Genomic DNA, 22,989 nt, shown 5'->3' with positions numbered 1-22,989 from the left:
CTCTGAAACCATTGACCACAAAATGGTTCACTCTGAATAAATCTGCATTTCATTTGTTAGCAGAAATACCTTTAACTCCAATAAAATCATGTAATTCATGTTACACTAAATATACTAAAATAGCAGAATTTCTATAATCAATTTCAATATTATAACCCATAAAGAGTTCTCAAATCGAGTACCATTATTCTGTAAAAAAATTCAACATAGTTTTCTAACCGAGTTCACTGTATAACATTAGGCGGGAAATATCTCTGATGGCATTCCTGACTCTCTGCTCTAAATCAACCCAATTTATGACTGGAGTCTTGAGAATTTTATTTTTAACATATCCCCATACGAAAAAATCCAATCGTTTGGGTCTGGTGATCTTGCAGGCCAAGCAATAGGACCATGCGTTCCCATTCACTGATTCCCGAATAAATTATCCAATTTGAGAAGTGATGTATTTTTGTGATTCTATATCGTTCTGATATAAAAGTTGGTCATATTTCTGGCAATGCTTCTTTTTGGAAATTATCTGGAGCAAAAAATTAATCTCATTCACCTTTACTACCTGTATAGATTCGGGTGACTTGGGATAGTCCTTTAACTTGGAACCATTACCCCCCTTGGAGATTTCTTTGTTTCTTACCATTTATGAGTGAAGGGACAAACTTATAAGATTGTGTAGCGTCTTTTCGGTTAGTTTAACAATTAATTCCTTTTGAGTTTGCCGTAAGCAGGGCGTTTGAATTGACAGGAAGAATTAACGAATTCAGGAGAGTAAAAGCGCGTTTTTTTATGGCCCTTAGACATTCTAGTGTCCTGTATATGTGTTTCACTTTGTGCATGTGTAATTTTTTTTCTGGATACGTGGGATATTGGGAAATAAGATATGTCGTGAAACAAGGTTGTTTACAAATCAAACGGCAACACGGATCTCATTAATTTATTTTGTTGTTTCATAGGGTGATTTGGGACAATGTCAAATAGATACAAGCGGCGCGTTGGCAGCAGGAAATATGCCGATTTTTCGCAGAATATTTTTATTTACTTTATTTCCACAAAGAAATCACCATAGAATGAAAGAAATCAAAGTTCCCTTGTTAGGTTTAGTTTTTTTACATTTGAGTTGCAATATAGTTACTTTCGCTGTAATAGGGGTTTATCATTTAATTTCCTTACCTAATTTCAACTATATATCTAATTACAAATTCTAATTTTTCAGAACTATACACCGTCCCAAGTAACCTTTTTCATTTGAGAGTTGAGAAATCAATTAATTTTAACTTACCTATGTCCCAAGTCTCTCAACTCGGTGGGTGACTTGGGACAAGTATATTTTATTGTTTTTTCAATTTATATCCGAATTCTGAAGCATGGTATATATCCTAATCAATAGCCTGAGTAATTAAGCATATTTGAACCTCTTTCTCACCTGAAAATAGGTCACTGTTTTTGAAATACATATTACGAAGTTGTTTTTTCCCATCCCTAGTACAAGAGATGCATAGATTGTAATATTCCCAGCCAAAAGTTCTTGTAGAATGTTTTCAGACATTTCCGGAAATAAAGAGGTTATTACAAACTTTCGAAATTGACAAAATACATATCAAAATTTGGTCATATCTTGAAGACAAATGAAGATATCGTGAAACGGTTTCCATCAATGAACTTTTCTCGAAAATCGAGCCCGAGACTCTTCTCAACTTTTTTCCCTAACTAGTCTAGAAGTACCAGAAACTGCCAAATCAAGCAATTTGGGATACTCTGTACAGTTGTCAGAGTTTTTTATTCGAAAAATCACTATTTATATCCGTAGTAAACATAAAGACTTCACATTAATTGCTTTTTACACCTGAAACATTAGTTTATATCCTCAACGTTTCAACGAGGACTTTGAATTCGCTTCTGAAATAGGTAAACTCTGATATTCTTCATGTGGAGTATATGACATGCTACTCTTCATTTCGCAATAGACGTCCACAAAATAACTAAAAATAATTTTCTTTTGCAGCCCACTATATTCGGGACAGTAGCCTCAGACCACACACTGAAGGATTGTTCAAACAGACGGGTAAGTCGAAAATGATTTATTTATAATAACGGACACGATGTAAATCGGTCCATCCGATGAAATTCCATGCCTCCGAATGTTTGGTTTCGCTGCTTGAGCACCTATTTTCAGAGCGCACTACTCCAATAAAATCGTAAAATGCTTCCTCATTTATTTTATTGAAAGCGAGCAGGGACCGACAAAAGAGAAATCTGATTTTACGGTCTACTTTCGGTTTTAAAATCTCCGGGAAACGTGCGTCGACCCTTCTGCGGTTTCTTTAATATTTTGTCTACGCGTTGCAGTTTAAAAGTCACTCGTTAATCGGCTCTGAAACACTCTGTATACTTCGAACTGTTCCATCAACTCAAATTCAAAATTAAGCAGTATCAAAACTACAATTTGATGATTCAACTCCATTTTTTATCAAGCTTAACTGAAAATGAGATATTTTCCAATAATCAATATATTTTAATATATCAAGTGTTCGAATAGCTCTCCTGCAACCTATCAAAGGGTTTATATGGAAAATCTGCCCCCGTGGCTTTTTCGATTTAAACTTAGGGGATCGATTTGACATTAAATAAAAATAATTCACCCCAATTTTCAGCTGTTTATCTCCAACGGTTTCCGAATTTTTCGAAAAAAACAATTTTTTCAATAAAAAAAATTTTTTCGACTAAAATTTAAAATTGGTTGATGGTGATTTTTTTAATCGTTTTCAGTAGTAGCAGTGATAAGAAAAACATTTCATTATGATTCTCAGTTGAAAATCTGATTTTTGGGAGCAGATATAAAATAATAATATGTTACTTAAAAGTGTCCACCATGAAACTTTGTCAGAAAATGTCTTTCGTAGTTATCTTACCTCGAGAAATTTTTCATTTTTTTTGAAGTGGTGGAACATAATAGAAAAAATATTTTATTTTATCAATAAAATAAATGAATTTGTTATTATATTAAATTTTCATTATTAAATGAATCATGTATTCTCAGTTGAAGAATAGCCTTCTTCATATTTTTTTCGAAGCATAAGTGTTTTAATGCATGAAACATAGTATTTTGAAAAAAAAATAGTTTTAATTTTTTTCTATTATGTTCCACCACTTCAAAGAACTGAAAAATTTCTTGAGGTTAGATAACTACGAAAGACATTTTCTGACAAAGTTTCATGGTGAACACTAAAGCAACATATAAAAAAAAATATTATTATTTTATATCTGCTCTCAAAAAGTATATTTTCAACTGAGAGTCATAATGAAATGTTTACCTTATCACTCTTACTACTGAAAACGATAAAAAAATCACTATCCATCATCAACCAATTTTGAATTTGAGTCGAAAAAATTTTTTTTATTGAAAAACAGTTTTTTTCGAAGAATTCGGAAACCGTTGGAGATAAACAGTTGAAAATCGGGATGAATTATTATTCAATGGGGCAGATTTTCCATATAAACTCGGCTATACCCTTTGCTCGAAAATATAATTGAACTACCTACTTTGGTTAACATAATTGGTAAAATATTCTGCTCCTTTCATTTCTAAAAATAAATTAAAACTGTAAAAAAAGACGAATCCGTCATTTCAATCCTCCAATGAGAAAAACTGTTGAACCCTTGTTGAACCATAACAAGCATAGTGAGTTTATTTAAAATTGAAATCAATAAGGAACTGAGTCATTAATTTGAGAACAAGGATTCCTGAATTCGTTTCCAAGAACAATCGCGTTATTCACATCGTTATGGCCATTTTAGTCCGTTCAAGTGGGCCCCTAATCAATACAAAATTACAATTATTCCGTTTAGCCACAAACAAATTGAACGTTTCAACAGTTAAGTGTCACCAATTTACGAACACAATGCTCTTAGCAAACCCACGATTATTCCATGTGAAGGACTATAATGTCGGATTTGATTTCGGGCAATTTGATAATTTGTATCGTTCATCCAATTTCTTGTTTTATATGGGGGCGGAAATTGGTCGTTTTATCTGTTGAATCGTGTATCTATAGACAAAGTTCAATTACTCCTATCTTATTTGACTCTAATAGAGGTGCACCATTAGCGTTTTGCTTCAATAATTGTTTTCCGGTACTGAAGTCATATTATATGAGAGAAGAATAGTATTCTCATTGAAAATGAAAGTATTCTATGTGGACAATTGTCATAAATATATGTAGGTAATCAAATCTGAAGGAATCAAAACAATACCAATACACAAAATGTCAGAAGAAGGAGGGATATGTGGGACAATACAATATAATGGTTAAGTCAATTCAAAGTTTTTTGAAAATCCAACACTTCACTCTATTCAATATTACTTATGCTGAAAATATAATGATCTATTCAAATAAATCATATTGTAGATGTACTATTTCCGGTTATAACGGAAACAACAAATTATCTTAGTAGATACCTACCTAGTGGTAGGTACACGGTGGTCCGTTAAAAATTCCCTATGCCCTTATCTGAAAAATTGTAATAGCAACAGAAAATAGTTTCACATAAAAGTTGTTCACGCCCTTTCTAATTTTACTTTTTTGATAAAAAAAATCAAAAATATTCGATTACAGACAGGGTGGTAACAAAAAGCTATCTTTTGTTAAATGGAATACCCTGTATATGATTAGATATTTGCGTAGTACTTGAAAAGACATTTTCAAAAATGTAGGTCAAAGAGGGTCTACGATTTTTTGTTTTTGACGACTTATAAGCATTTATCTGCCAAAAAGTAAAATATATTCCCTGGAACCTAGAAATCCTACGTGGTGTCAAAAAAATTGTAATTTAGTATTCTTCTCATTAATACTTTCAAACTTTGAAGTTTACTAACTTCAGTGTTGCCAACATTTGAAAATTGTAGTTTTTCTCCTTTTTTTTTTAAATAGAACACCATATATATTAATACATTTTCGCGTGAAGGGTCCCAAGAGCTATTTGATGATATAATGATGATAATATAACATATCATGGGTCACCTAGGCATAGCTTAAGAGTTACAAGTTACAAGTTATTTACTTTGGTAAATCTATATAGAATATGGTATAATTCAGTAATGAAAATGAATGAGTAAAATCGTATCCATAGCAACATAAAAAAAATATGTGTCAAAGCTAGGAATGTCAGCACCAAATTATGGAAATGATTTTTGTAACTATAGCAACGCTTTCTATACAAACATGCACTGATAAGTAGCTCTCAAATTAAGAGTAGGAGACCTATGATATGATACATTATCAAATAGCTCTTGAAATTCTCTATTTGAAAATGTATAGGGAAATATATAGGGTGTTCCATTTAAAAAAAAAAGAGAAAATACAATTTTCAAATGTTGGCAACACTGATAACTTGTTGGTAAGATTCAAAGTTTGAAAGCATAACTAAATAAAAGACTAGATTACAAGATTTTTGACACTAAGTTACTAAGTAGGACTTTCTAGGTTCAATAGAATACATTTTACAGACTTTTGAAATTGGATACTTTTTGACAGATAAATGCTCATAATTCAAAAACAAAAAATCACAGGCACCCTCTGAGCCATATTTTTGTTAATGTCATTTCAAGCTCTATTCAAATATCTAATAATATATAGGGTGTCCCATTTAACGAAACATAACTATTTGCCACCACCCTGTATATAATTGATTTTCTTTTAAAATTTATCAAAAACATGAAGTTCGAAAGAGGGTGAATAACTTTATATAATTTTTTTTTAGCTATTATACTTTCACAGATAAGGGGATAGGGAATTTTAAACGGGCCTGTACTGTTATGGTTCGAATTTCCCCAATATAATTGAGTTAGTTTATTTGATAGTACTGGTTCCATGTTATCATAAATTTTCAAATACAAAGCATCTATGATAGCTAAATAATTCATTATTCAAAAAAAATCTTGCACTTATTGAATAAACTAACTGAATTATATATGTTTGGCGGAAACCTCAGGTTCATCCACTCCTAGCCTATCCATAAGTGGCTGGATGTAACCAGTTTCGACAAGTGCGTCGGAAGTCATCCAAAAGCTAGAGATCCTTTTTGAGCAATGTACTGCTCATCTCTTGGTACAACGAATATGAGTCTATCCTGAACTCTGAGTCTTTTGCTTCATAAGCTTTCTCTGGATTTCATGAAAAGTCACGAAAAATGATAGACGTTTACGTCAACATTTTCGTAAGTTTTGTAGAGTACATTCGACAAAGCTTCAGTAACAAATTGATTTGATTTGCGAGGAAAGTTCACCAATTATTCTACACGATGTTTTGCGAGCAAAAAAATTCCTTTTTACAATTATTATACTCACAAGTCAATCCCAGACTTCTGAACAGATGTATCACTAGAGCGAGAAAACAGAAGCTGGAAGATCCTTTTGATGTTTCACCTGGTCTTAATAGATTAGCGTCACATCAACCGTCGCTACCGACAGACACCGACTTTGATCCCACCAAAAGAATTCTACCCTTTGGAAGAAGTGGTATACCTATTTTGAAAAGGGACCTACAACAGCCTGATGTTCAAGTGGTACTAAAGACTTTATCAACTTTGAACGATTTACTGAAAAATCCAGAGAAAGCTTATGAAGCAATAAGACTCAGAGTTCAGGATAGACTCATATCCGTTGTGCCAAGAGATGAGCAGTTTGTGAGAGAAAGGTGTTGTATGTCCTACCAGTTGCTATCCAAATACGCCGACGGTAAACAAGCAATGGTTGCCAACCCAGAAATCGTGAATTTGTTCTTGCATCTCATCAAGGACGATAAGCCAGAAGTCCGCATCAAAGCAGCACATTGCTTAGAAAGGATCTCTAGCTTTTGGATGACTGCCGACGCACTTGTCGAAGCTGGTTACATCCAGCCACTTATGGATAGGCTAGGAGTGGATGAACCTGAGGTTTCCGCCATACATTTGAATACTCTCTCGAATTTGATGTATGGGAATGGCAAATATGTTGGGATGGAAGCGGGGGCCTTCGATCTTATGGTCACCCTGCTAGACTCCCTAGATTTGGACGTTCGAAAAGGAGCCCTTCGTTGTTTGATGCTGATGACATCTACAGACCTAGGCAAACAGATGGCTGCCAAATGCAACCTACTGGTTACATTAGCCAAAATTCTACATGAGGACGAATCATTGCACGTAGATGCTGCTTCAGTATTGGTCTTCTGTACTATGCTGGTCCAAGCAAAAGCTGCATCTGCCAAAATGAAGATGATCCCAACAAGGCTCGTGCGGCTCTGTAAGAATCATCTTAATCCTGACCTTCAACTGTTTTGTCTTAAGGCTCTTACCAACATTTCTGAACACCCAGATGTGCGAAGTTTGATGAAGAAGAAGCATCTAGGGAGATTGAAGAGAATTCCAGTTACTTCCGATTTGCTGCGAAAACATAAGAAGATTTTACTTCGGGTGGTCACATGGGATCCAAGTGATTTGATCTGCACATTTGGTACAGATGATTAAAAATTTAGTTTGAAAATAAAAAAAAATTACGATCTGTTTTAATCCTTTTATATTATATTATACATGAACTTGGTATTTTAATTCACGGAATCGCAACTTAAAAAAAATACAAATTTTCAAATACAAAGCATCTATAGGTACCTATACTTCATTCAAATTTATTTTAGCAGTCGGTTGGCCATGAAATATTTTTCTCAAGTTTTTGTAACTAGAACGAAGTTAGGTTGGCACTCATGAAATGTCGTTAATGTCATAACGCCGTTGCCACAACTAATATCAATTTTTATTACAAAAATTCGAAAATGCCGAAAGTGATTGAAAAAAGAGACAGGGTTTCAGGAATTGCTATTTAGAATTCAGGTACGCTCATTCAAATAGTTATACCCTGATATTCTAAAATCCACAATACGTCAGACGGTAGCGAACATATTCAATGTAAGAGAATTTATATAATGTTTCATCTGAATCTAAACGACTTATATTTCAGCTGGATATTTCCACAATCAGAAAGATTTCGAATGAAGAGGATGACAAAGAATTTCCTTCTATTGGGAGACCCAAAAAAGTGGTGGCATTTGGGAATTTTATATTTGAGTGAATTAATGCGAAAGGTTTACTACAGGATTTTCGATAAATGTCATCGGAGAATAAGTTCCCTAAAATGGATTTTTCTATTTTTCATTTGACTTGTCCTATACAATGTAAATGTCTTAAGGTACTAATAAATACCTATTTATTATAATTACATCAATGTATTAAGATGAATAGCCACAAATACGCGCAAGTTGCCCTGTTACTTGTTTATTCATGTGAAATTTTTGTTCAACGGTGAAGTTGCATCTTAACTTGAAACTTCCTTCAACTCCTTTTACTTATATTGATGCAAGATGATTTTTGTTGAAGAATTTAACATTCTTATAATTATCTGTTAATTCCTTCGGGAGATACCCATTCCCAACCACTGCATCATATGCATTTCATCTTCGGGTTAATATTTTTGAAATCTACAAATGATGTAAGCCAAAGAATATAACGAACATTAACTCTCCTCAAGCGAGTGCATATTATGATATTATACTGATCTATTGTATTTTCCATGCAAATAACTGGATTTGGTATGCCTTCAATCAGTTTGTATAAACTTCAATTATGTTCGTCACATATTTTCCGAAGAGATTCGACATTGTGATAAAATACGTAATAACAGAAACTTTTACGTAGAACGGGCAACCTAGCATTGATTTAAAACCCAAAAATGTTTTGACAAGCTTCATAACCCCACATTTTCGTACTATACAGAGTGAAATGTGTCAAATTTCCATGGCCAACCGACTGCTAAAATAAAGTTGAATGAAGTATATATAATTCATTATTCAACAAAAATCTTATTGAATGAACTGACTGAATTATGTTGGGGAAACTCGAACAATAGTATGTACTTACTTAAAATCATTACAAAGAATATGTAGGTAACCAATTTAAAGTAAAACCCTAAAAATTCACAAAGAACGAGGCATGGAACGAAAATACATAGTGAATCATTGCCGATTGGCAAACTTTTGCGATTAATGATAATGATTAAAAAAACAGCCGAAATCTTGGCTGAAATTGAACGAAAAAAAAAACATTTTAAAAAGACAATAATTCATTATTCAAATAAATAACATATAAAGAAAAAGGGACATACATATAAAAACGAAGTAAGTTTTCTGATAAATATGAATAATTCGAAAACTATTAGATTTGGGTAGGAATAGGTATATGTATATACCTACTGGTGATTCTTCAAGATGGCTCACCCCTTTAACTTTTTCATTATTGGAGATAGAAGAACGAAATTTGGGGGTTGTGTATTACTGTTCAATTTAGGTACATTTTTTGATATATTTAATTGTTTTTCCGTACTTCCGGTTTGACCGCAAATGACCGCAACTTTCGATTTTTTAAATGGGACATCCTATATATTTTTACATATTTCGATCGAGAATGGCATTCTAAATACAACAACACCTCAATTGTCAATACATATTTGACAAATAAATTCATTTTTATTTCAATTTTTATTTTTCGATCTAGAATGACAGAATTTTTGTCTTAGGATCCAGTGACGTAGTTAGTTATTCCTAACATTTCTTGTTTTTTAGTAATGATTATTACTATTACTCTTATTACTATACTTCCTATTTTTAATACAATTTTTTCTCATTTAAGTGTCTTCCACAAACGCCGCATACGAAGAGCTTTACCAGCAATTACAATGGCGATAGTGCACCAGAAAATGGGGATGTTTTGTCCGTCCAACAGGAAAATGTAAGTGTCCAAAATTCTGATGTCTCTACGACTACCCCCCTCAAGGGATTCTAGGTTCATGGTCCTTCTGAATCCTTAACATTCATATGCATACTTCGTAAATTTAGCTTCATGGCGTGATTATTACGCACAATTAATTTTTACTACCTCCGCATGTAGAATACGTGGAAAAACATATACATGCATGTTTTTTATCCCTTTTCGTGTTTTCCGGATGGAAAAAATGCCCAATTTCTTGTGGCCGCTTGAATAAACTGTTTGAATAGACCGCGAATGAATGCTTTACAGCGCCTGCAATATTAGATATTTGATATTACCAAGTTCCGCTCAGAGATCATATTGAAATGTCAGCTTTTTTTCTTGGAAAACTGAAATTCTTTTTTTATTTTAACCTCTTAACGGATGCAGATACGGAAAAGTACATGATCACAAAATATTCTGAACAGAATGGAGAACTCACGTTTCACCAACGCCAAGATGTTCAGACAGAAAAAAAGGGACATAACCTTTCAGAAATATCTCCCTGTTCATTCTCTCAATCATTCAGTAAATTGCTTACGCAGCGTTTGGACAGGTATGATGTTTGCCTTTATTTGTGTACATGAAATAAGCCACAGTTTCTTCTACATATCTGTGATAATCAGACACTGTAATTCTCAAGAGCCATTCATGAATACCTCCATTTAATTTCACGCTCTTCTTGTCCAAAATTTACGCTAATATTTCAAAACCGCTTGATTAAATCCTCAATTTCGCAGACTCTGGTGTACAGAGATGGCAACCTTCTCTCTGGATCCCTGGACGCCTTGATACAGCACATGGTCCCTACAGACACCTACTACCCAGACAGAGCATATATATTTGCTTTCCTCTTATCCTCGAGACTGTTCATCAAACCCCACGACCTGCTGGCGAAAATAAGAAACTTCTACGAGATACAGCAAGGTCTGAATGGTTCATCTGGAGCTGGGCATCCCGGTCGGGCCAGGTTTGCCGAACATCTTGTGGATCTATTGGCCGAATGGACTGAAACTTTTCCTTATGATTTTAGGTGAGTGGAAAATATAAGTAATATTCTTTTAAAGCTTTTCAACAGCGTTTATTACACCCTCCAATTCGCATTCCAAAGTATTGCTTGAAAAAGAAGAGCACCAGCTTCGATCCCATCTGATAGTGATCATAATCAGGTGATTCTGCACAAGTATCAAATATTGAAGATGAGGTTTTTCAGAATAATCTTTTCTCTGACTTCAAAATTTATAGGATGAGAGCATATAGTAGCCTGAATAGTAAATACACCTAGAAAATATTATTTATTGGGCTTAGATTCATGTATACCTGGAGGCTCATTGTAATGTTTATTTATAATAGATTTCTTCAAAAAAAGTTTCGACAATTTGGAGATCTCGCTGGCGATGCTGCCCATTTGAGCATTTTTCCACTGTCTGTAGAAATTAGACCCTATGGCCTCATGATCTGATAATTTCCATGAGCATACATCGCATTCAAGCTATATCTGATTACAGAGAAAGGATTCTAAATAACAGTCCACACTCCATTATGCTGTTACTTCTCACCCAAACTTTAATAGTCCAGTCACTGGACTCCAGACCGCAATACTTCTAAATTCCTAATAAATGTTAAATTGGTCGTTGTGAAATTCACAACACAATAAAAGTACGATAACATTTCCAGTTTCCTTATCCCCATTTTCCTTATTCCCCCAGAAAATTAATTTCCTAGTTCTTCATTATCTTGAATGGGTCACAAAAACAAGTCATTTCATGGTTCATAAAATATATACTACTCCCTCCTAAAAGAAAACATTAAATGGATCTCGATTTTTTGCGACTGCTTCATAATAGAAATCCAGGTCCGTTTTCCATCCCGTTGTAGTATTTTGGCGATCTTGAACAAACTATTCATAGGTTCTAGAAAACACCAAATACCAACTGATTCACAAAAATTATAACTCAACTAGGAATCGAATTCTTAGGGGTCATAGGAAAAGAATGATTTTTCTCCCTAATTTTACTTGGAAGATATCAATAAAATCTTTTTTGTAGGGATGAAAGAGTAATGCAGCATGTTCAGACCATGACCCAGCAATGTTGCATCCTTAACTCAAGCCTGAGAACAAATGTATCTTCGATACTCCACAACCTTCTTCAGCGTCTTACGTCGTTAGAAACGTATGAGAAGTCACTGGAAAAACCACAAGTACCCCTGGAGGACTTTACTGACGACATAACCGAAATTTGCCCCTTTCCTTCAACCTTAGCCCAGCAGCTGACACAGCTGGAATTGGAAAGGTTATCTTTTATAGGACCCGAAGAGTTCGTCCAGGCATTTGCTAAGGAGAATCCTTTACTGGAGACCTCTTTCAAAGACATGAAGAAAACTAGAAATTTGGAACAATATGTCCAATGGTTCAATAGACTGAGCTACTTTGTAGCAACCCAAGTTTGTAAAGTGAGTTCAATATAATATTTTTTTTGGTATATATATGTGTTATATTCTTTAATGATGGAGAATTCAACGGATACAAACGACTGGAAAATTAATAACTTTAAATTTACAATTTCAGTATCAGAAGAAAAAGCAGAGAGTTAGAATGGTAGAATACTGGATAGAAACTGGCAGAGAATGTTTCAATATAGGAAACTTCAACAGCCTTATGGCCATAATATCCGGACTCAACATGTCCCCAATATCTAGGCTAAAAAAGACGGTATGGAATTTTTCTTAGCGCGAAAGCCGGAATTTAGATTTAATATTGATTTGATTTTTTCCAGTGGAATAAAATACATTCCGGGAAATTCGCAATATTAGAACATCAAATGGACCCAAGTAGCAATTTCAGCAGCTACAGAAGTACCCTAAAGGCTGCTATGTGGAGAAGTGCAGGTGCAACAGATCAACGACAAAGGATAGTCATTCCCTTCTTCAGTCTTCTGGTGAAAGATTTATATTTCTTGAATCAGGGCTGCTCTAACAGGTATATTTATTGTTTCTTCCTGGTGCGCATCGCAATTAATCAATTTATTCAATTACAGGCTACCAAATGGTCACATCAATTTCGAAAAATTTTGGCAATTAGCCAAACAAGTCACAGAGTTCATGGCATGGAAGCAAGTTGCTTGTCCTTTTGAAAAAGATGTTCGGATATTATCTTTACTCCAACATGGGACAATTCTTAATGAAAACTCTTTAGCTTTGGCTAGCTTCGATTGTGAACCTCCTGAAAATAATCAGGAGAAAGAGAGATGCAAAAGCTTGAAAGCTGATAGCACCACAGCTCTCTAATTTTTTTTTCTATTTCACCTATGGAGTGAAACAGCTTTTTTTATATGGAATGTCTAATCGAAGAATATTCAAAACTTACAATGCACTTGATTTCCAGTTTCTTTATCTTTGATTAGATATTTCTATATTTAAGTATTTCATAATGAAATGAGAAAAGCCTTATTACAATCTTCATACTCAAACTGGAGCACTTTGAAAAATGTTGAATTAATTTTAACAACTGAATTTTACATGAAATATTCTGTATTATTTGTTATAAGTTATTTGTATATATTTTTCTATATTGTTTGTACAAAATTATTTTTTGGAACATTTGTGATTTATGATATTTTAGAACAAGTTCAAACTGCACAAGTATATGTACCTAAAAATGCTTTATGAATAAAGTGTAAATTAATGGATATTACTAAGTATTGCCATCTTGATGTTTTCTGTTGGATTATGTATATAAAAGTTTGTATGTGTAGGGAAACAGAACATGATCAGATGTCTATACATTTTTTCTCTTTGATGCTCAAAAAAACTTGCCATGTTTTTACTTCTTCCAACTCATTAACTAATTATTTATACATGCTTTTTCCCAGAAAAATAATTAATTGAATTTTAGAACTGAGACAAACCTCAGTGAATGTAAGAAACTTTTAAGGCTAGAGTCCAGAAATTTAAATTGTTGTTATTGAATACCTGTGTTTTCTTTTACTGAAATTACTTCTTGCCATTTCTCCCTGTACATTCAATACTTTAATTTTTCTACCTGATCTGTTGTTGTTTCCAAAATGTGTGATGTGAATTTTAGATATAATTTTATTCTCAGTTCACTGATAAATATTCCTTCGATCCTGTGAATCATTTGTTATAATATAGGTATACCTAATATTTTATACAGTTTAAAGTACTTAAAACAGATTAACGATATTGACCAACATGTAACAGTATTGCTTATAGTTTTTAAGGTTGAATCTGGAGTTAAATGGTTGTCTCTTCATTCAATAGTATTAACTCGTCTTTTTTTATTTTTTACGTTGATATTTATTTCTATAAAATAAGCCGAAAAGCTAACTAATTTTAGCAAATGAAATAATTTTACTTGATTGCTATTTCGAATTGAAGAAACTAAAAAATTTATTTATTCCCACTTTTCTGATGTCATCATACTATCGATAAGTAGAATAAGCTAATCATTGTGATGAGGAGATATTAATGAAAATATCAGCATAGTGTGGAAAAAATAGCAAATTCTGAGAATCTGTAATTTCATCATATTGCAGTAATGAAATTAATTAAGGAAATTTTGTACTCATAATATATAAGCCTATCGGCGACTCAATCTTCACATCAAATCTTTTCTGATAAATAGGCTACAGCAAAGCTGTAGAAACATTTTGAAGACTTACAAATTATCAGTATTCTAGTCAATGTTGTATTGTAATTACTAATTGAAATGTAAGAGATCTTTTATATAAATTAAAATGTTGCAAAATTGGTTGGTACTTTATTACAACCTTGAAATTAAAATGTATTTTATCCATGATCGAGGGATAAAATGGTCATTATTTATTAGTTTCATTGGGTATGATGACATTCATAAATTATTCGTGGAGGTTTACTTCCATGGTTGGCTAGGGTTTGGTTTTTGATCAAGGAGATATTTCTTTTGTCAGCAGAAGCCATAGCCAGTATTGAAATTTCAAAATGGATACTGGTATTGTTAAAATCAAGATATTTCAAGAGGAATCTCTCAAAATTTGTGGATAAAGTATAATATTTTACACGAATATTATGATTGGTGTAGAGATAGACCAAAAGATGACCTTCAAAAAACACGCGAACATCATAAAGAGAAAATGCATCAACAGAAGCAAGCATTTCAGGAAACTCACATACAAAAATTCTGGTATCAACAAGAAAACAGCAACGCACATATACAAAACAATCTGTCGCCCACTTCTGGAATACTGCCATCCAATATACCTCACGGCAAATAAGACCACCACTAGGATTCCTCAAACAGCAGAGACTACCTCCTTAAGAGCCATAACAAAGATGAGACAGACATCCCTGTAACCCTCTTCATAATCCCCCAAACTCTCTCCTTTATGAAATAACGGGAATAATACCTATAAACTCCCGTATGGGTGAGCTCGCCAAGAAGTTTGCTCAGAAAGAACACAATGAGGAAATCTTACAACAATTTTGTGTGGAGTTTTGTACACTCAGAAATTCAGTTATGGTTATTGCTCATGTATAATATTAACAATGTTATATACACAGGCTGAAGGACTTTGGTCGATGGCCTTTTGAGATAATAAAGTACGGAGTTATTTTATTATGATAATCATCATCTTTTATATTAGGAAGATGGGGTGGAATGAGGAGTTTAGTTCTCTGAGCTTGTTTGTGTGTCCAATAAACCCCTTTAGTCACGTTGGATTGGACTGACACACCCAACAAACTGTAACTGTAGGACAATTATCCACACAGATGATGTTTAGGACTACAGAAGTATCAGTATGAACCGTTTTGAAGATTCTCAATTTGCAATTTGAATCAAATGAATAATGAATCTCTCGGAATAATTAAATCGAGGATGACAGTCAAAAAATTTCATCTAGTCAACAATATTTTAATCATTTCCATGTGATCGTATTCTGTTACAATAACTTCCTTCTACACTTTAAAACTGAATAACAAATTGTTTCCATATTCACTATTAGCGCATACATTAATAAAAAATCAGATATAAAAAACGGATGTTCATGAACTTAAGTTTTATGAATAAGGAAATTTTATTCCTGCCAATATCCATGTGACCAACCAAATTAGATTTTCTATAATTGTAGTCATTCAAAAGTGAAAAATAGAATGAATTAAAATCAAGGTGAATGTAGAAGTACACAATCAATTTTATTATAGTCATTGGAATTTTTGCACAGTGGACAAATCATCCTATCAAAATACCAATTCCCAATCGGAACTGATTCTTTTGGTGATTTAGGAGACCGCTCAATGCTAAAGTGAAAGGTAATGGTACAAGTTTCTTCTCCAATACAGCTCCTACTGACCAGTTTGAGTCAATATGACCTGAAAAAAATTAAAACTTAATGACATAGGCTACCTACCACATCACCAATTATTGTGATTAAATATAGAACGGGACATAAAAATACAAAAAAGTTAGAAATGAATACTCACCCTTAAAAACAAGTTCACTCTTTGGTAAATCTACTTGATAACCAATAGATGCGACCGATTCTTGCATTCTATGATTTGCCTCTAATTCTACCCCGATTTGTAACTGCTTGCTTGCTTTTTGATAATAGCATAAATGAATGCCGGATACTCCTAAAGTACCAGAAACTTGATAGAGATCCGTTGAATATCTGGAAAAAACAGGTTCTATTGTGTTATTGTCTTCAAACAGTGAGTTATGCAACTAAGTATGTTAAACTTATGGGAATAGGATCCCTCAATTTTTTTATTAAAAACAATTCACTTTATATTTGAATAAACAAAAACTTACTTTGCTGCTGCACTTAATAAAGCAATTTGTCCTCCAGGTACACCAGCTCCTTTTTGATAGGCAAGTTCAGTTCCCAATGCCAAACGAGGAGTTACAGATTGGAGATAATGTAGTACAACAACTCCCGAGTTATTTATTATATTTGGGTTAGCCACAGTACAACTGGCAGTATAGTCAGGCCCTTTGTAATTCATTGTTAACTGCCCAACTGTGAACTTGGAATTTTGTACCTAAAAATTTTTTTATATATTCGTTACAAAAATAAATCATGAAAAATCACAGGGTTCATCTAATAAATCAAGAACTTCATATACCTGGGCTCCAAATTTGGCTTGTACATTAGTACATATTTGATGAATAATGGTGGCATTCAAATTTCCTGAAGGATCAATATCTCCTAATAAGATTGGATAAGCTTCCGAAGGTGATAATTGTTTAGTTCCTACGTATGTTGCCCCAAAACGGTACCCACTTGGGGTAACTGAACTCATATTGATAGTGTGAGATATTTGAAAATGGTTACTCAAACCTCTGGTGAGCATTACTCTAGCTCCTTCGAAGCATGTAGGAAATATATCTAAAAACATAAAAATTAATTAGTGAACCTTTATTATAATATAGTAAAAATTACGTACTTTTGCATTTATTATGAATTTCATCCAGGGGACCTGGATTTTCGATTTTTTCTGTGTCATTCTTTTCCTCCATTTCTTTTGGTAAAGACATGCCGGGGCTTGGGGGTGGCGGTGGTGGAGCAGAAAAAGCATGTACATTTCCCATTTTTGACCTTGAATATTTTTGATAAATCTAAGTCTTCTAAAATTTACTTATTTACACTATTAGACAGAAATATACATCAGCCACCAGGAAACTTTGAGAATGTTGGTTAAAACGAGGCAGAAAAACACATTTTCCTAATTTCGGAATGACACTTGATTTTAGAGGAACGTGAACTACGGAATGAAGTTGACTACTTGATGGATCGATATCTAAAACGCATTGTGTTCAATTTTTAACAGCTTTATGAATTGAATAATTAAGTAATTGAAAAATATTTAACTCATAAAAATAATCTGAGCTTTTTTAAATTAATTATTTGTAGGTTTTCTAGGAGTGAATGAGTGAATAATTTCAAGATGACATATATATACACTTGCGCTCTTTGCTTCTGACACTGAAAATACTTTTCTATGGATAGGAAATATCCGGGAACATGCCCTCATTCAAATTTAAAATTTATATTTGAAATGCAGGTGATATTCAAAGAGGGCAGCTAAAATGAAAATAATAAGAATGATCCATATTCCTCAAAATTGAACATGTAGGAATCATTTTCTATTCTTAGTAAGTTGAATCAAGAAAAAGATATGAGCAATATGGTTTTAACTATTCCATCAGTTGATAATTAAACAGTTAAAAGCATATTACTCATGTCCATGTCCCTTTCCCAATTCAACTTATTATGGTAACTGAACGCAATGGATTATAATTGTACTTTTGGTATCAAATCCCTGAAAATATTAGATTTTCAAGGAGGTGATCTGAGCCTTAATATTGATATTTATTACTTAATACAATGTGAATTTGGGATTCATTAGATTTCAGAAAACCGGTAGGTTCATTTATAGCTTAGTATTAGAATTGGGAGGAAGTGTGAGAAATCGGGAGACTCTCGCCTAAAGAGGGAGGACTGGCAGTCCTAACGTTGAAAGATGATCATCAAAATCAGTACAGCGAAAGAAAATCAAAATCACGTTTATTTTCTATAATAAGATATTTAAATATTTTACAAGTAGTCAATTACAATGTACCTATGTATATAATCAATTGTTAGAACCTCTTATTCTATTTTCGAGCCCTTCCTGCAGCCTTTTTTCCTCCCAGCATTTGCTTGTCCTTCATTTTGCTGTTTAGAAGTGGGTGAATTTCTGTAAACAAAAAATCACTAAAATATAATCATGTCATATTAAAGAATATTATTGACTGAAACCTAACAAAGAATTCTAGGAGTTGAACAATAAAGTAGATGGAGACTTATAACATCTGAAACTCCTTCAGCTAATGGAATTTCTCCTGACACTGAACTTAATTGGTGAAAAATACATTTGCTAGCTTGAGAAAGTGAGCTTTACTAGATGTTGAAGTACTGCATATAATAATACATACTATCACTATAAAAGCTCAAAAGGAGCCTTACGATCGACTTACCTCCACTGCTGGGATTCTCTAGAGCAATATCATAAGATTTATATTTTTTTTTCTTTGTTGGAGGGCCTGATGTAGGATTCGAAGGAGCCAGATTTGGCTCACTTGGCGTCCAGGCATCTTCAGGATCCTCTATCTGAATTGATACCAAATAATAATAAAAAATTCGTGATATATCAAAACTCATACCTCTGGAGCTATCGGCAAGAATTGGAGACAGTCAGAATTTTCGTTTTCCTCATCAGAACTGCAGAACGCCGCAACAGGTTCAATAGCACAAACATCCACCTATAAAATGAGTAATTTTAGAGATTGAAAAATTATTAATTTTCTTTAACTTTCCTCCAAATCAGTATCCTCTTTGCAATCCCCCCCACTTGCAACAGACTTATCTTCATCATTCAAGTCAAATTCACTTTCTCTTTCATCATATTCCACATTTTCATCCAATTCTTTGAAATCAGGGGCGAATGCTGACCAATTTTCTACTTGGTTTTGAGCCCATACACTGACAACACCTATAGAGTACAGCCTTATGAATGTTATGTGGTAAATTAAGAAATGCCTTTGAGAACCATTTCTATTGTGAAGTGAAATCACTGTCTATCAGTTATGAAAATATTGTGAAGGGTAACAAACCTGAAGAGATACTGACGATAATAGGTCTGACAGGATGCCATGCAACATCTAATAGTAATTCTCCTTTGGTGCCATGTAAAATTTTCACTAGATTTCCAATAGACTTTTCCCAGATGTAAAGTGCGTGTTGCCTTGCAGAACCTGCACAAATGTATTCACCATCACCAGAAAAACAGCATTTCTTCCACATTGTTCTGCAAACAATTTCAAATTCTTCATGAAATGGCAGACCTTCAGATGGCTACTTCCTTTTCACAGCTAATTCATAATATCTTTACAAAGTTTATTATGCTTAAAAAACTAGTAGCTCCTAAAAGTAATACATTTACTTACTTATTGACTAAATCTTGGAGTTTCTGAATAGGTTCAGGTTCACCATCTTTGCCACATGCAAGAACTTCTTTGCTGTCATAAACCCTAATGACTCTATCTGCAGTATTGATGAGGAAACAGCTATAAGTATGAAAATTGATCTTATTGTTTCTTTATACTGAAAGATTTTAGGAATGAAAGGAATATATTGGGATTTTTGGACTTCATTTATTTATTGTTCCTTAAGACAACGCCGACGTTTTGAGACTGCTTGTTTCTTTTTCAAGGCTAAAATTTTCAAAAAATATTTCACAGATCTTTTGTACACGTAATGTGACGTATTTTAGGAATATTCTACTCCAATCATATATAGGTATTGAACTGAAATTCTCAGAGGGCACAAACATTTTTTGATGCTATATTAAATTTGAAAGAAACATGCCTGAATGCTGAAATTATGTTTTAGATAACTTACTCTCCCCTTCGAGCAAACTCGATACTTCTTACTGCTGCCGCACTGGAGGTCCCCAAAACTATTCTGAAACTTGCTTTCACTTCCAAAGTTTTGGAATCTAACACTAAGACTTTTCCTTTTGAATTCCCTGTATAAACATAATTTCCTCTTCTATCAAATGAAGCTGAAATATTCAAGTCTCCCTGAAAATAAATACATGTTTTAATATTTTCTGGTTTGGAATATTAAAAATGTAAGGTTGAACTGATCATAATTAATATTGAATTTAAAACAAATCACAGGATGGCTCACATCTTCATCTATTGGAATAACTTGATGGCCTCCATTTATATCTACCAATACTGCTGCATGTCTCATAGGGCATACAAGTAATCTTTCCATGTTTCTTGGTTCGAACTGGACCTTCAGAACAGGACAAGGAAATCGATATTTTTGTTCACATTCTCCAGTGAGAACATCCCATATGCATACTGTATCATCAGTTGATGCTGAAGCTATTTTGTGACCATTCCTAGACCAGGTTATACTGCAGACTGGGTGAACATGGGCTGATATTATTTTAGCAATTCCTACAAAGAGTTTGTTCTCACATCGAATTGATTAAAAATAACTGGGTACTACTACCTCGAGTTAAAAAATCCCAGATGACTATTCTCCCATCATTACATCCCACTGCTAAGAGAGTGCCCCTTTTATTGAAAGAACAAGTTACAGCAATTGATAGAGAATCAAGTGTTCCATCGAACTCCTAGAAATATACATGTTGAGAAAAAATTAAAAGAATTCTAAAGCACCATCTTACTTCTGGATAGTTCTGACCAAAAGATTCTGAAATGAAACGTATTTATTATTTTGAAAGTTTTTCGAATAATGCTCACCCAAAAGCTCTAAATTCATTATTATGAGTTGAAACGATCAACTAGACCACGAAGTAGCGGTTTGAGTAGTAATTACTTATTTTCGATAAAAAATAAAATTCGAAATTTTTTAGAGATTGAGGTTATTGTTTACAACATATCTATGCAACTTTGTTTGTTTACTTGAACCAAAGAACGCTAACTCTTACTCTTGTACTCTGCGTACCTATTATGAAGGGTACCCTCCAAAATCGTACCAAAAGTTAATTTTGTTGTACTTCAATTAATTATCTTTGAAATAGAGCGTTGATTTGATTGAACTTCAATTAATGGTGACAAGATAGAGATCAGGACAGCAAAAAGAACTAGACCTATTCTATGATTACTGGAATCTCTGTTCTGAAATCTAACCTAACTAGCATAGAGAAAGGGAAAGAGGAGAGTAGTCAATTCAGTGTTATTCATGGGCGACACGTTTAGTGGCGCCCCCCTTGGCTACTGGAGAAACTAATCCGAAAAAATTTGCGCGGAAAATTCAAATAACGGCCTCGTTTTCGAAATAATATTTACCAAGTTCGAAAAATACACTCCGTCGCCTCTCTCTACTCCTATTGTTCTTTTTATCGAGTTTAGTGGGAAAGATTCGATTAAAAGAACGATAGGAGTAGAGAGAGTCGATGGAGTGTATTTTTCGAACTTGGTAATTATAGATTTTTAGACGAATCATGAAATAGTGTAATAAAATAGAAAATCAACTGAAATAAATATATATTCATGAAAATATTAGAAAATTACATTTGTATAGAAAAAATATACAGAAAATTAACCGAAATTAATATATAATAGAAATATTTGACAATAACAACTATAATTACAATATTGTACAGGATACATTATATAAAGGAACTGATCTTGTACAGGGTTGAATGGATAAATAATATGGGCCAAACTAAACACAAAAACTGAACTTTGATATACATGAATAACTGAATTTGATGGATTCAGGCTTTATTTCTATGTGGTCATATCATATTGTATATTATCGTAATACTTTCTTACAATTATTAGAGAAATACATACCATACTCCAATTAATCATGAACAACCAAGTCCACATGTTCTTCACATGTAAACCAGAAAAATGTTACATGCGACTTTAAAAATAATTTCAACTTAGGGGTTATCGATGCAATATGTCCAAATGGCGGTACAATATGCCATTCTCATCATTTTCATAACTCTTGTTAGATTTAGAAATGGTCAAATATCAAATTATTGCAGTTTTATATGATGACATGTAATAATAACAGTTCGAAAAGCAGCAAACATATTTCCCGGAGGATCCCCTAGATTGAGACTTCTAGTTCTCAAAAACTTGAATCCCTGGTCCCTACAACTTTTGTGTGGCATTTATTGTTTAAAGCCATCCAGACTTGAAAGCCATTTGAGTCTTTCTTGTTTCTTCTGGGCATGGGATCTGAAAAAATATTCTATATTTTGGTATCCATTTCGCAATTTTGTAAAATCAAGCAATACATAATTTTAATTGTTTATAGAAATAGAAATATATACAAAAACTCACCATGTGTTCAAAAGCAAACAATTTCTTTTTCGGGGAATAAACAAAAATCTCAAAATACTCTAACTTTTTGCATTAAACAAAACAAACTCAGACGGAATGACGGAAATCAGCTGACTTGAGTTCTGTCATAGATTACAGATTTCTTTCATCCACATCCACTAGTTCTTGAACTGGCCACCAAACACTAGCGCCATTTCCGACGGGATTCCAAAAATTCTTAACCTAATTCTAAAAACGTGTCCCCCGTGTTGCCTATCTATTCGGCAGTCTCTCTTTTCTCTTGTCTC

The 22,989-nt window shown here is 33.3% G+C and overlaps 4 protein-coding genes and 1 long non-coding RNA gene across 6 annotated transcripts in view; 2 read left to right on the top strand and 3 right to left on the bottom strand.

Moving 5' to 3' along the window:
* The window catches only part of LOC123322943 (ras-GEF domain-containing family member 1B-like), a 70,799-nt gene extending 56,203 nt beyond the window's left edge, over positions 1-14,596 (top strand). For both annotated transcript variants that reach the window (XM_044911032.1, XM_044911031.1), the window contains exons 3-9: positions 2,000-2,059; positions 9,709-9,807; positions 10,566-10,858; positions 11,874-12,279; positions 12,395-12,538; positions 12,603-12,805; positions 12,864-14,596. In XM_044911032.1, the coding sequence (XP_044766967.1) occupies positions 2,000-2,059; positions 9,709-9,807; positions 10,566-10,858; positions 11,874-12,279; positions 12,395-12,538; positions 12,603-12,805; positions 12,864-13,113 (1,455 nt within the window). In that variant the 3' untranslated portion in view covers positions 13,114-14,596. The remainder of the gene's footprint in view (positions 1-1,999; positions 2,060-9,708; positions 9,808-10,565; positions 10,859-11,873; positions 12,280-12,394; positions 12,539-12,602; positions 12,806-12,863) is intronic.
* Positions 5,842-7,565, top strand: LOC123322945. The gene has a single exon (XM_044911036.1). It carries the CDS (start codon positions 6,295-6,297, stop codon positions 7,495-7,497), a length of 1,203 nt encoding a protein of 400 aa, XP_044766971.1. The 5' UTR covers positions 5,842-6,294; the 3' UTR covers positions 7,498-7,565.
* Positions 14,597-15,720: 1,124 nt separating the features above from the next.
* LOC123310268 (mitochondrial import receptor subunit TOM40 homolog 1-like) lies at positions 15,721-17,611 on the bottom strand. Its single transcript, XM_044893738.1, has 5 exons — positions 17,269-17,611; positions 16,948-17,210; positions 16,634-16,863; positions 16,306-16,493; positions 15,721-16,194 (listed from the first exon to the last, which is right to left on the bottom strand). The coding sequence occupies exons 1-5, from the start codon at positions 17,411-17,413 to the stop codon at positions 16,055-16,057; spliced, it is 966 nt and encodes a 321-aa protein (XP_044749673.1). The 5' UTR covers positions 17,414-17,611; the 3' UTR covers positions 15,721-16,054.
* Positions 17,612-18,372: 761 nt separating this feature from the next.
* LOC123312411 (retinoblastoma-binding protein 5 homolog) lies at positions 18,373-21,280 on the bottom strand. Its single transcript, XM_044896819.1, has 11 exons — positions 21,143-21,280; positions 21,067-21,092; positions 20,889-21,012; positions 20,556-20,833; positions 20,265-20,446; positions 19,811-19,930; positions 19,478-19,671; positions 19,181-19,356; positions 19,028-19,126; positions 18,842-18,974; positions 18,373-18,561 (listed from the first exon to the last, which is right to left on the bottom strand). The coding sequence occupies exons 1-11, from the start codon at positions 21,159-21,161 to the stop codon at positions 18,479-18,481; spliced, it is 1,434 nt and encodes a 477-aa protein (XP_044752754.1). The 5' UTR covers positions 21,162-21,280; the 3' UTR covers positions 18,373-18,478.
* Positions 21,281-21,874: 594 nt separating this feature from the next.
* LOC123322071 lies at positions 21,875-22,988 on the bottom strand. The gene is made up of 2 exons (XR_006539039.1): positions 22,703-22,988; positions 21,875-22,597 (listed from the first exon to the last, which is right to left on the bottom strand). It is a non-coding gene; the product is annotated as an uncharacterized LOC123322071 (long non-coding RNA).
* Position 22,989: the final 1 nt, after the last annotated feature.

The sequence above is a fragment of the Coccinella septempunctata genome, chromosome 1 (assembly GCF_907165205.1).
Source record: "Coccinella septempunctata chromosome 1, icCocSept1.1, whole genome shotgun sequence".
Classification (NCBI taxonomy): domain Eukaryota; kingdom Metazoa; phylum Arthropoda; class Insecta; order Coleoptera; family Coccinellidae; genus Coccinella; species Coccinella septempunctata.
The sequence above is the reverse complement of the archived record's forward strand: the minus strand, read 5'-3'. Positions and strand labels throughout refer to the sequence as shown.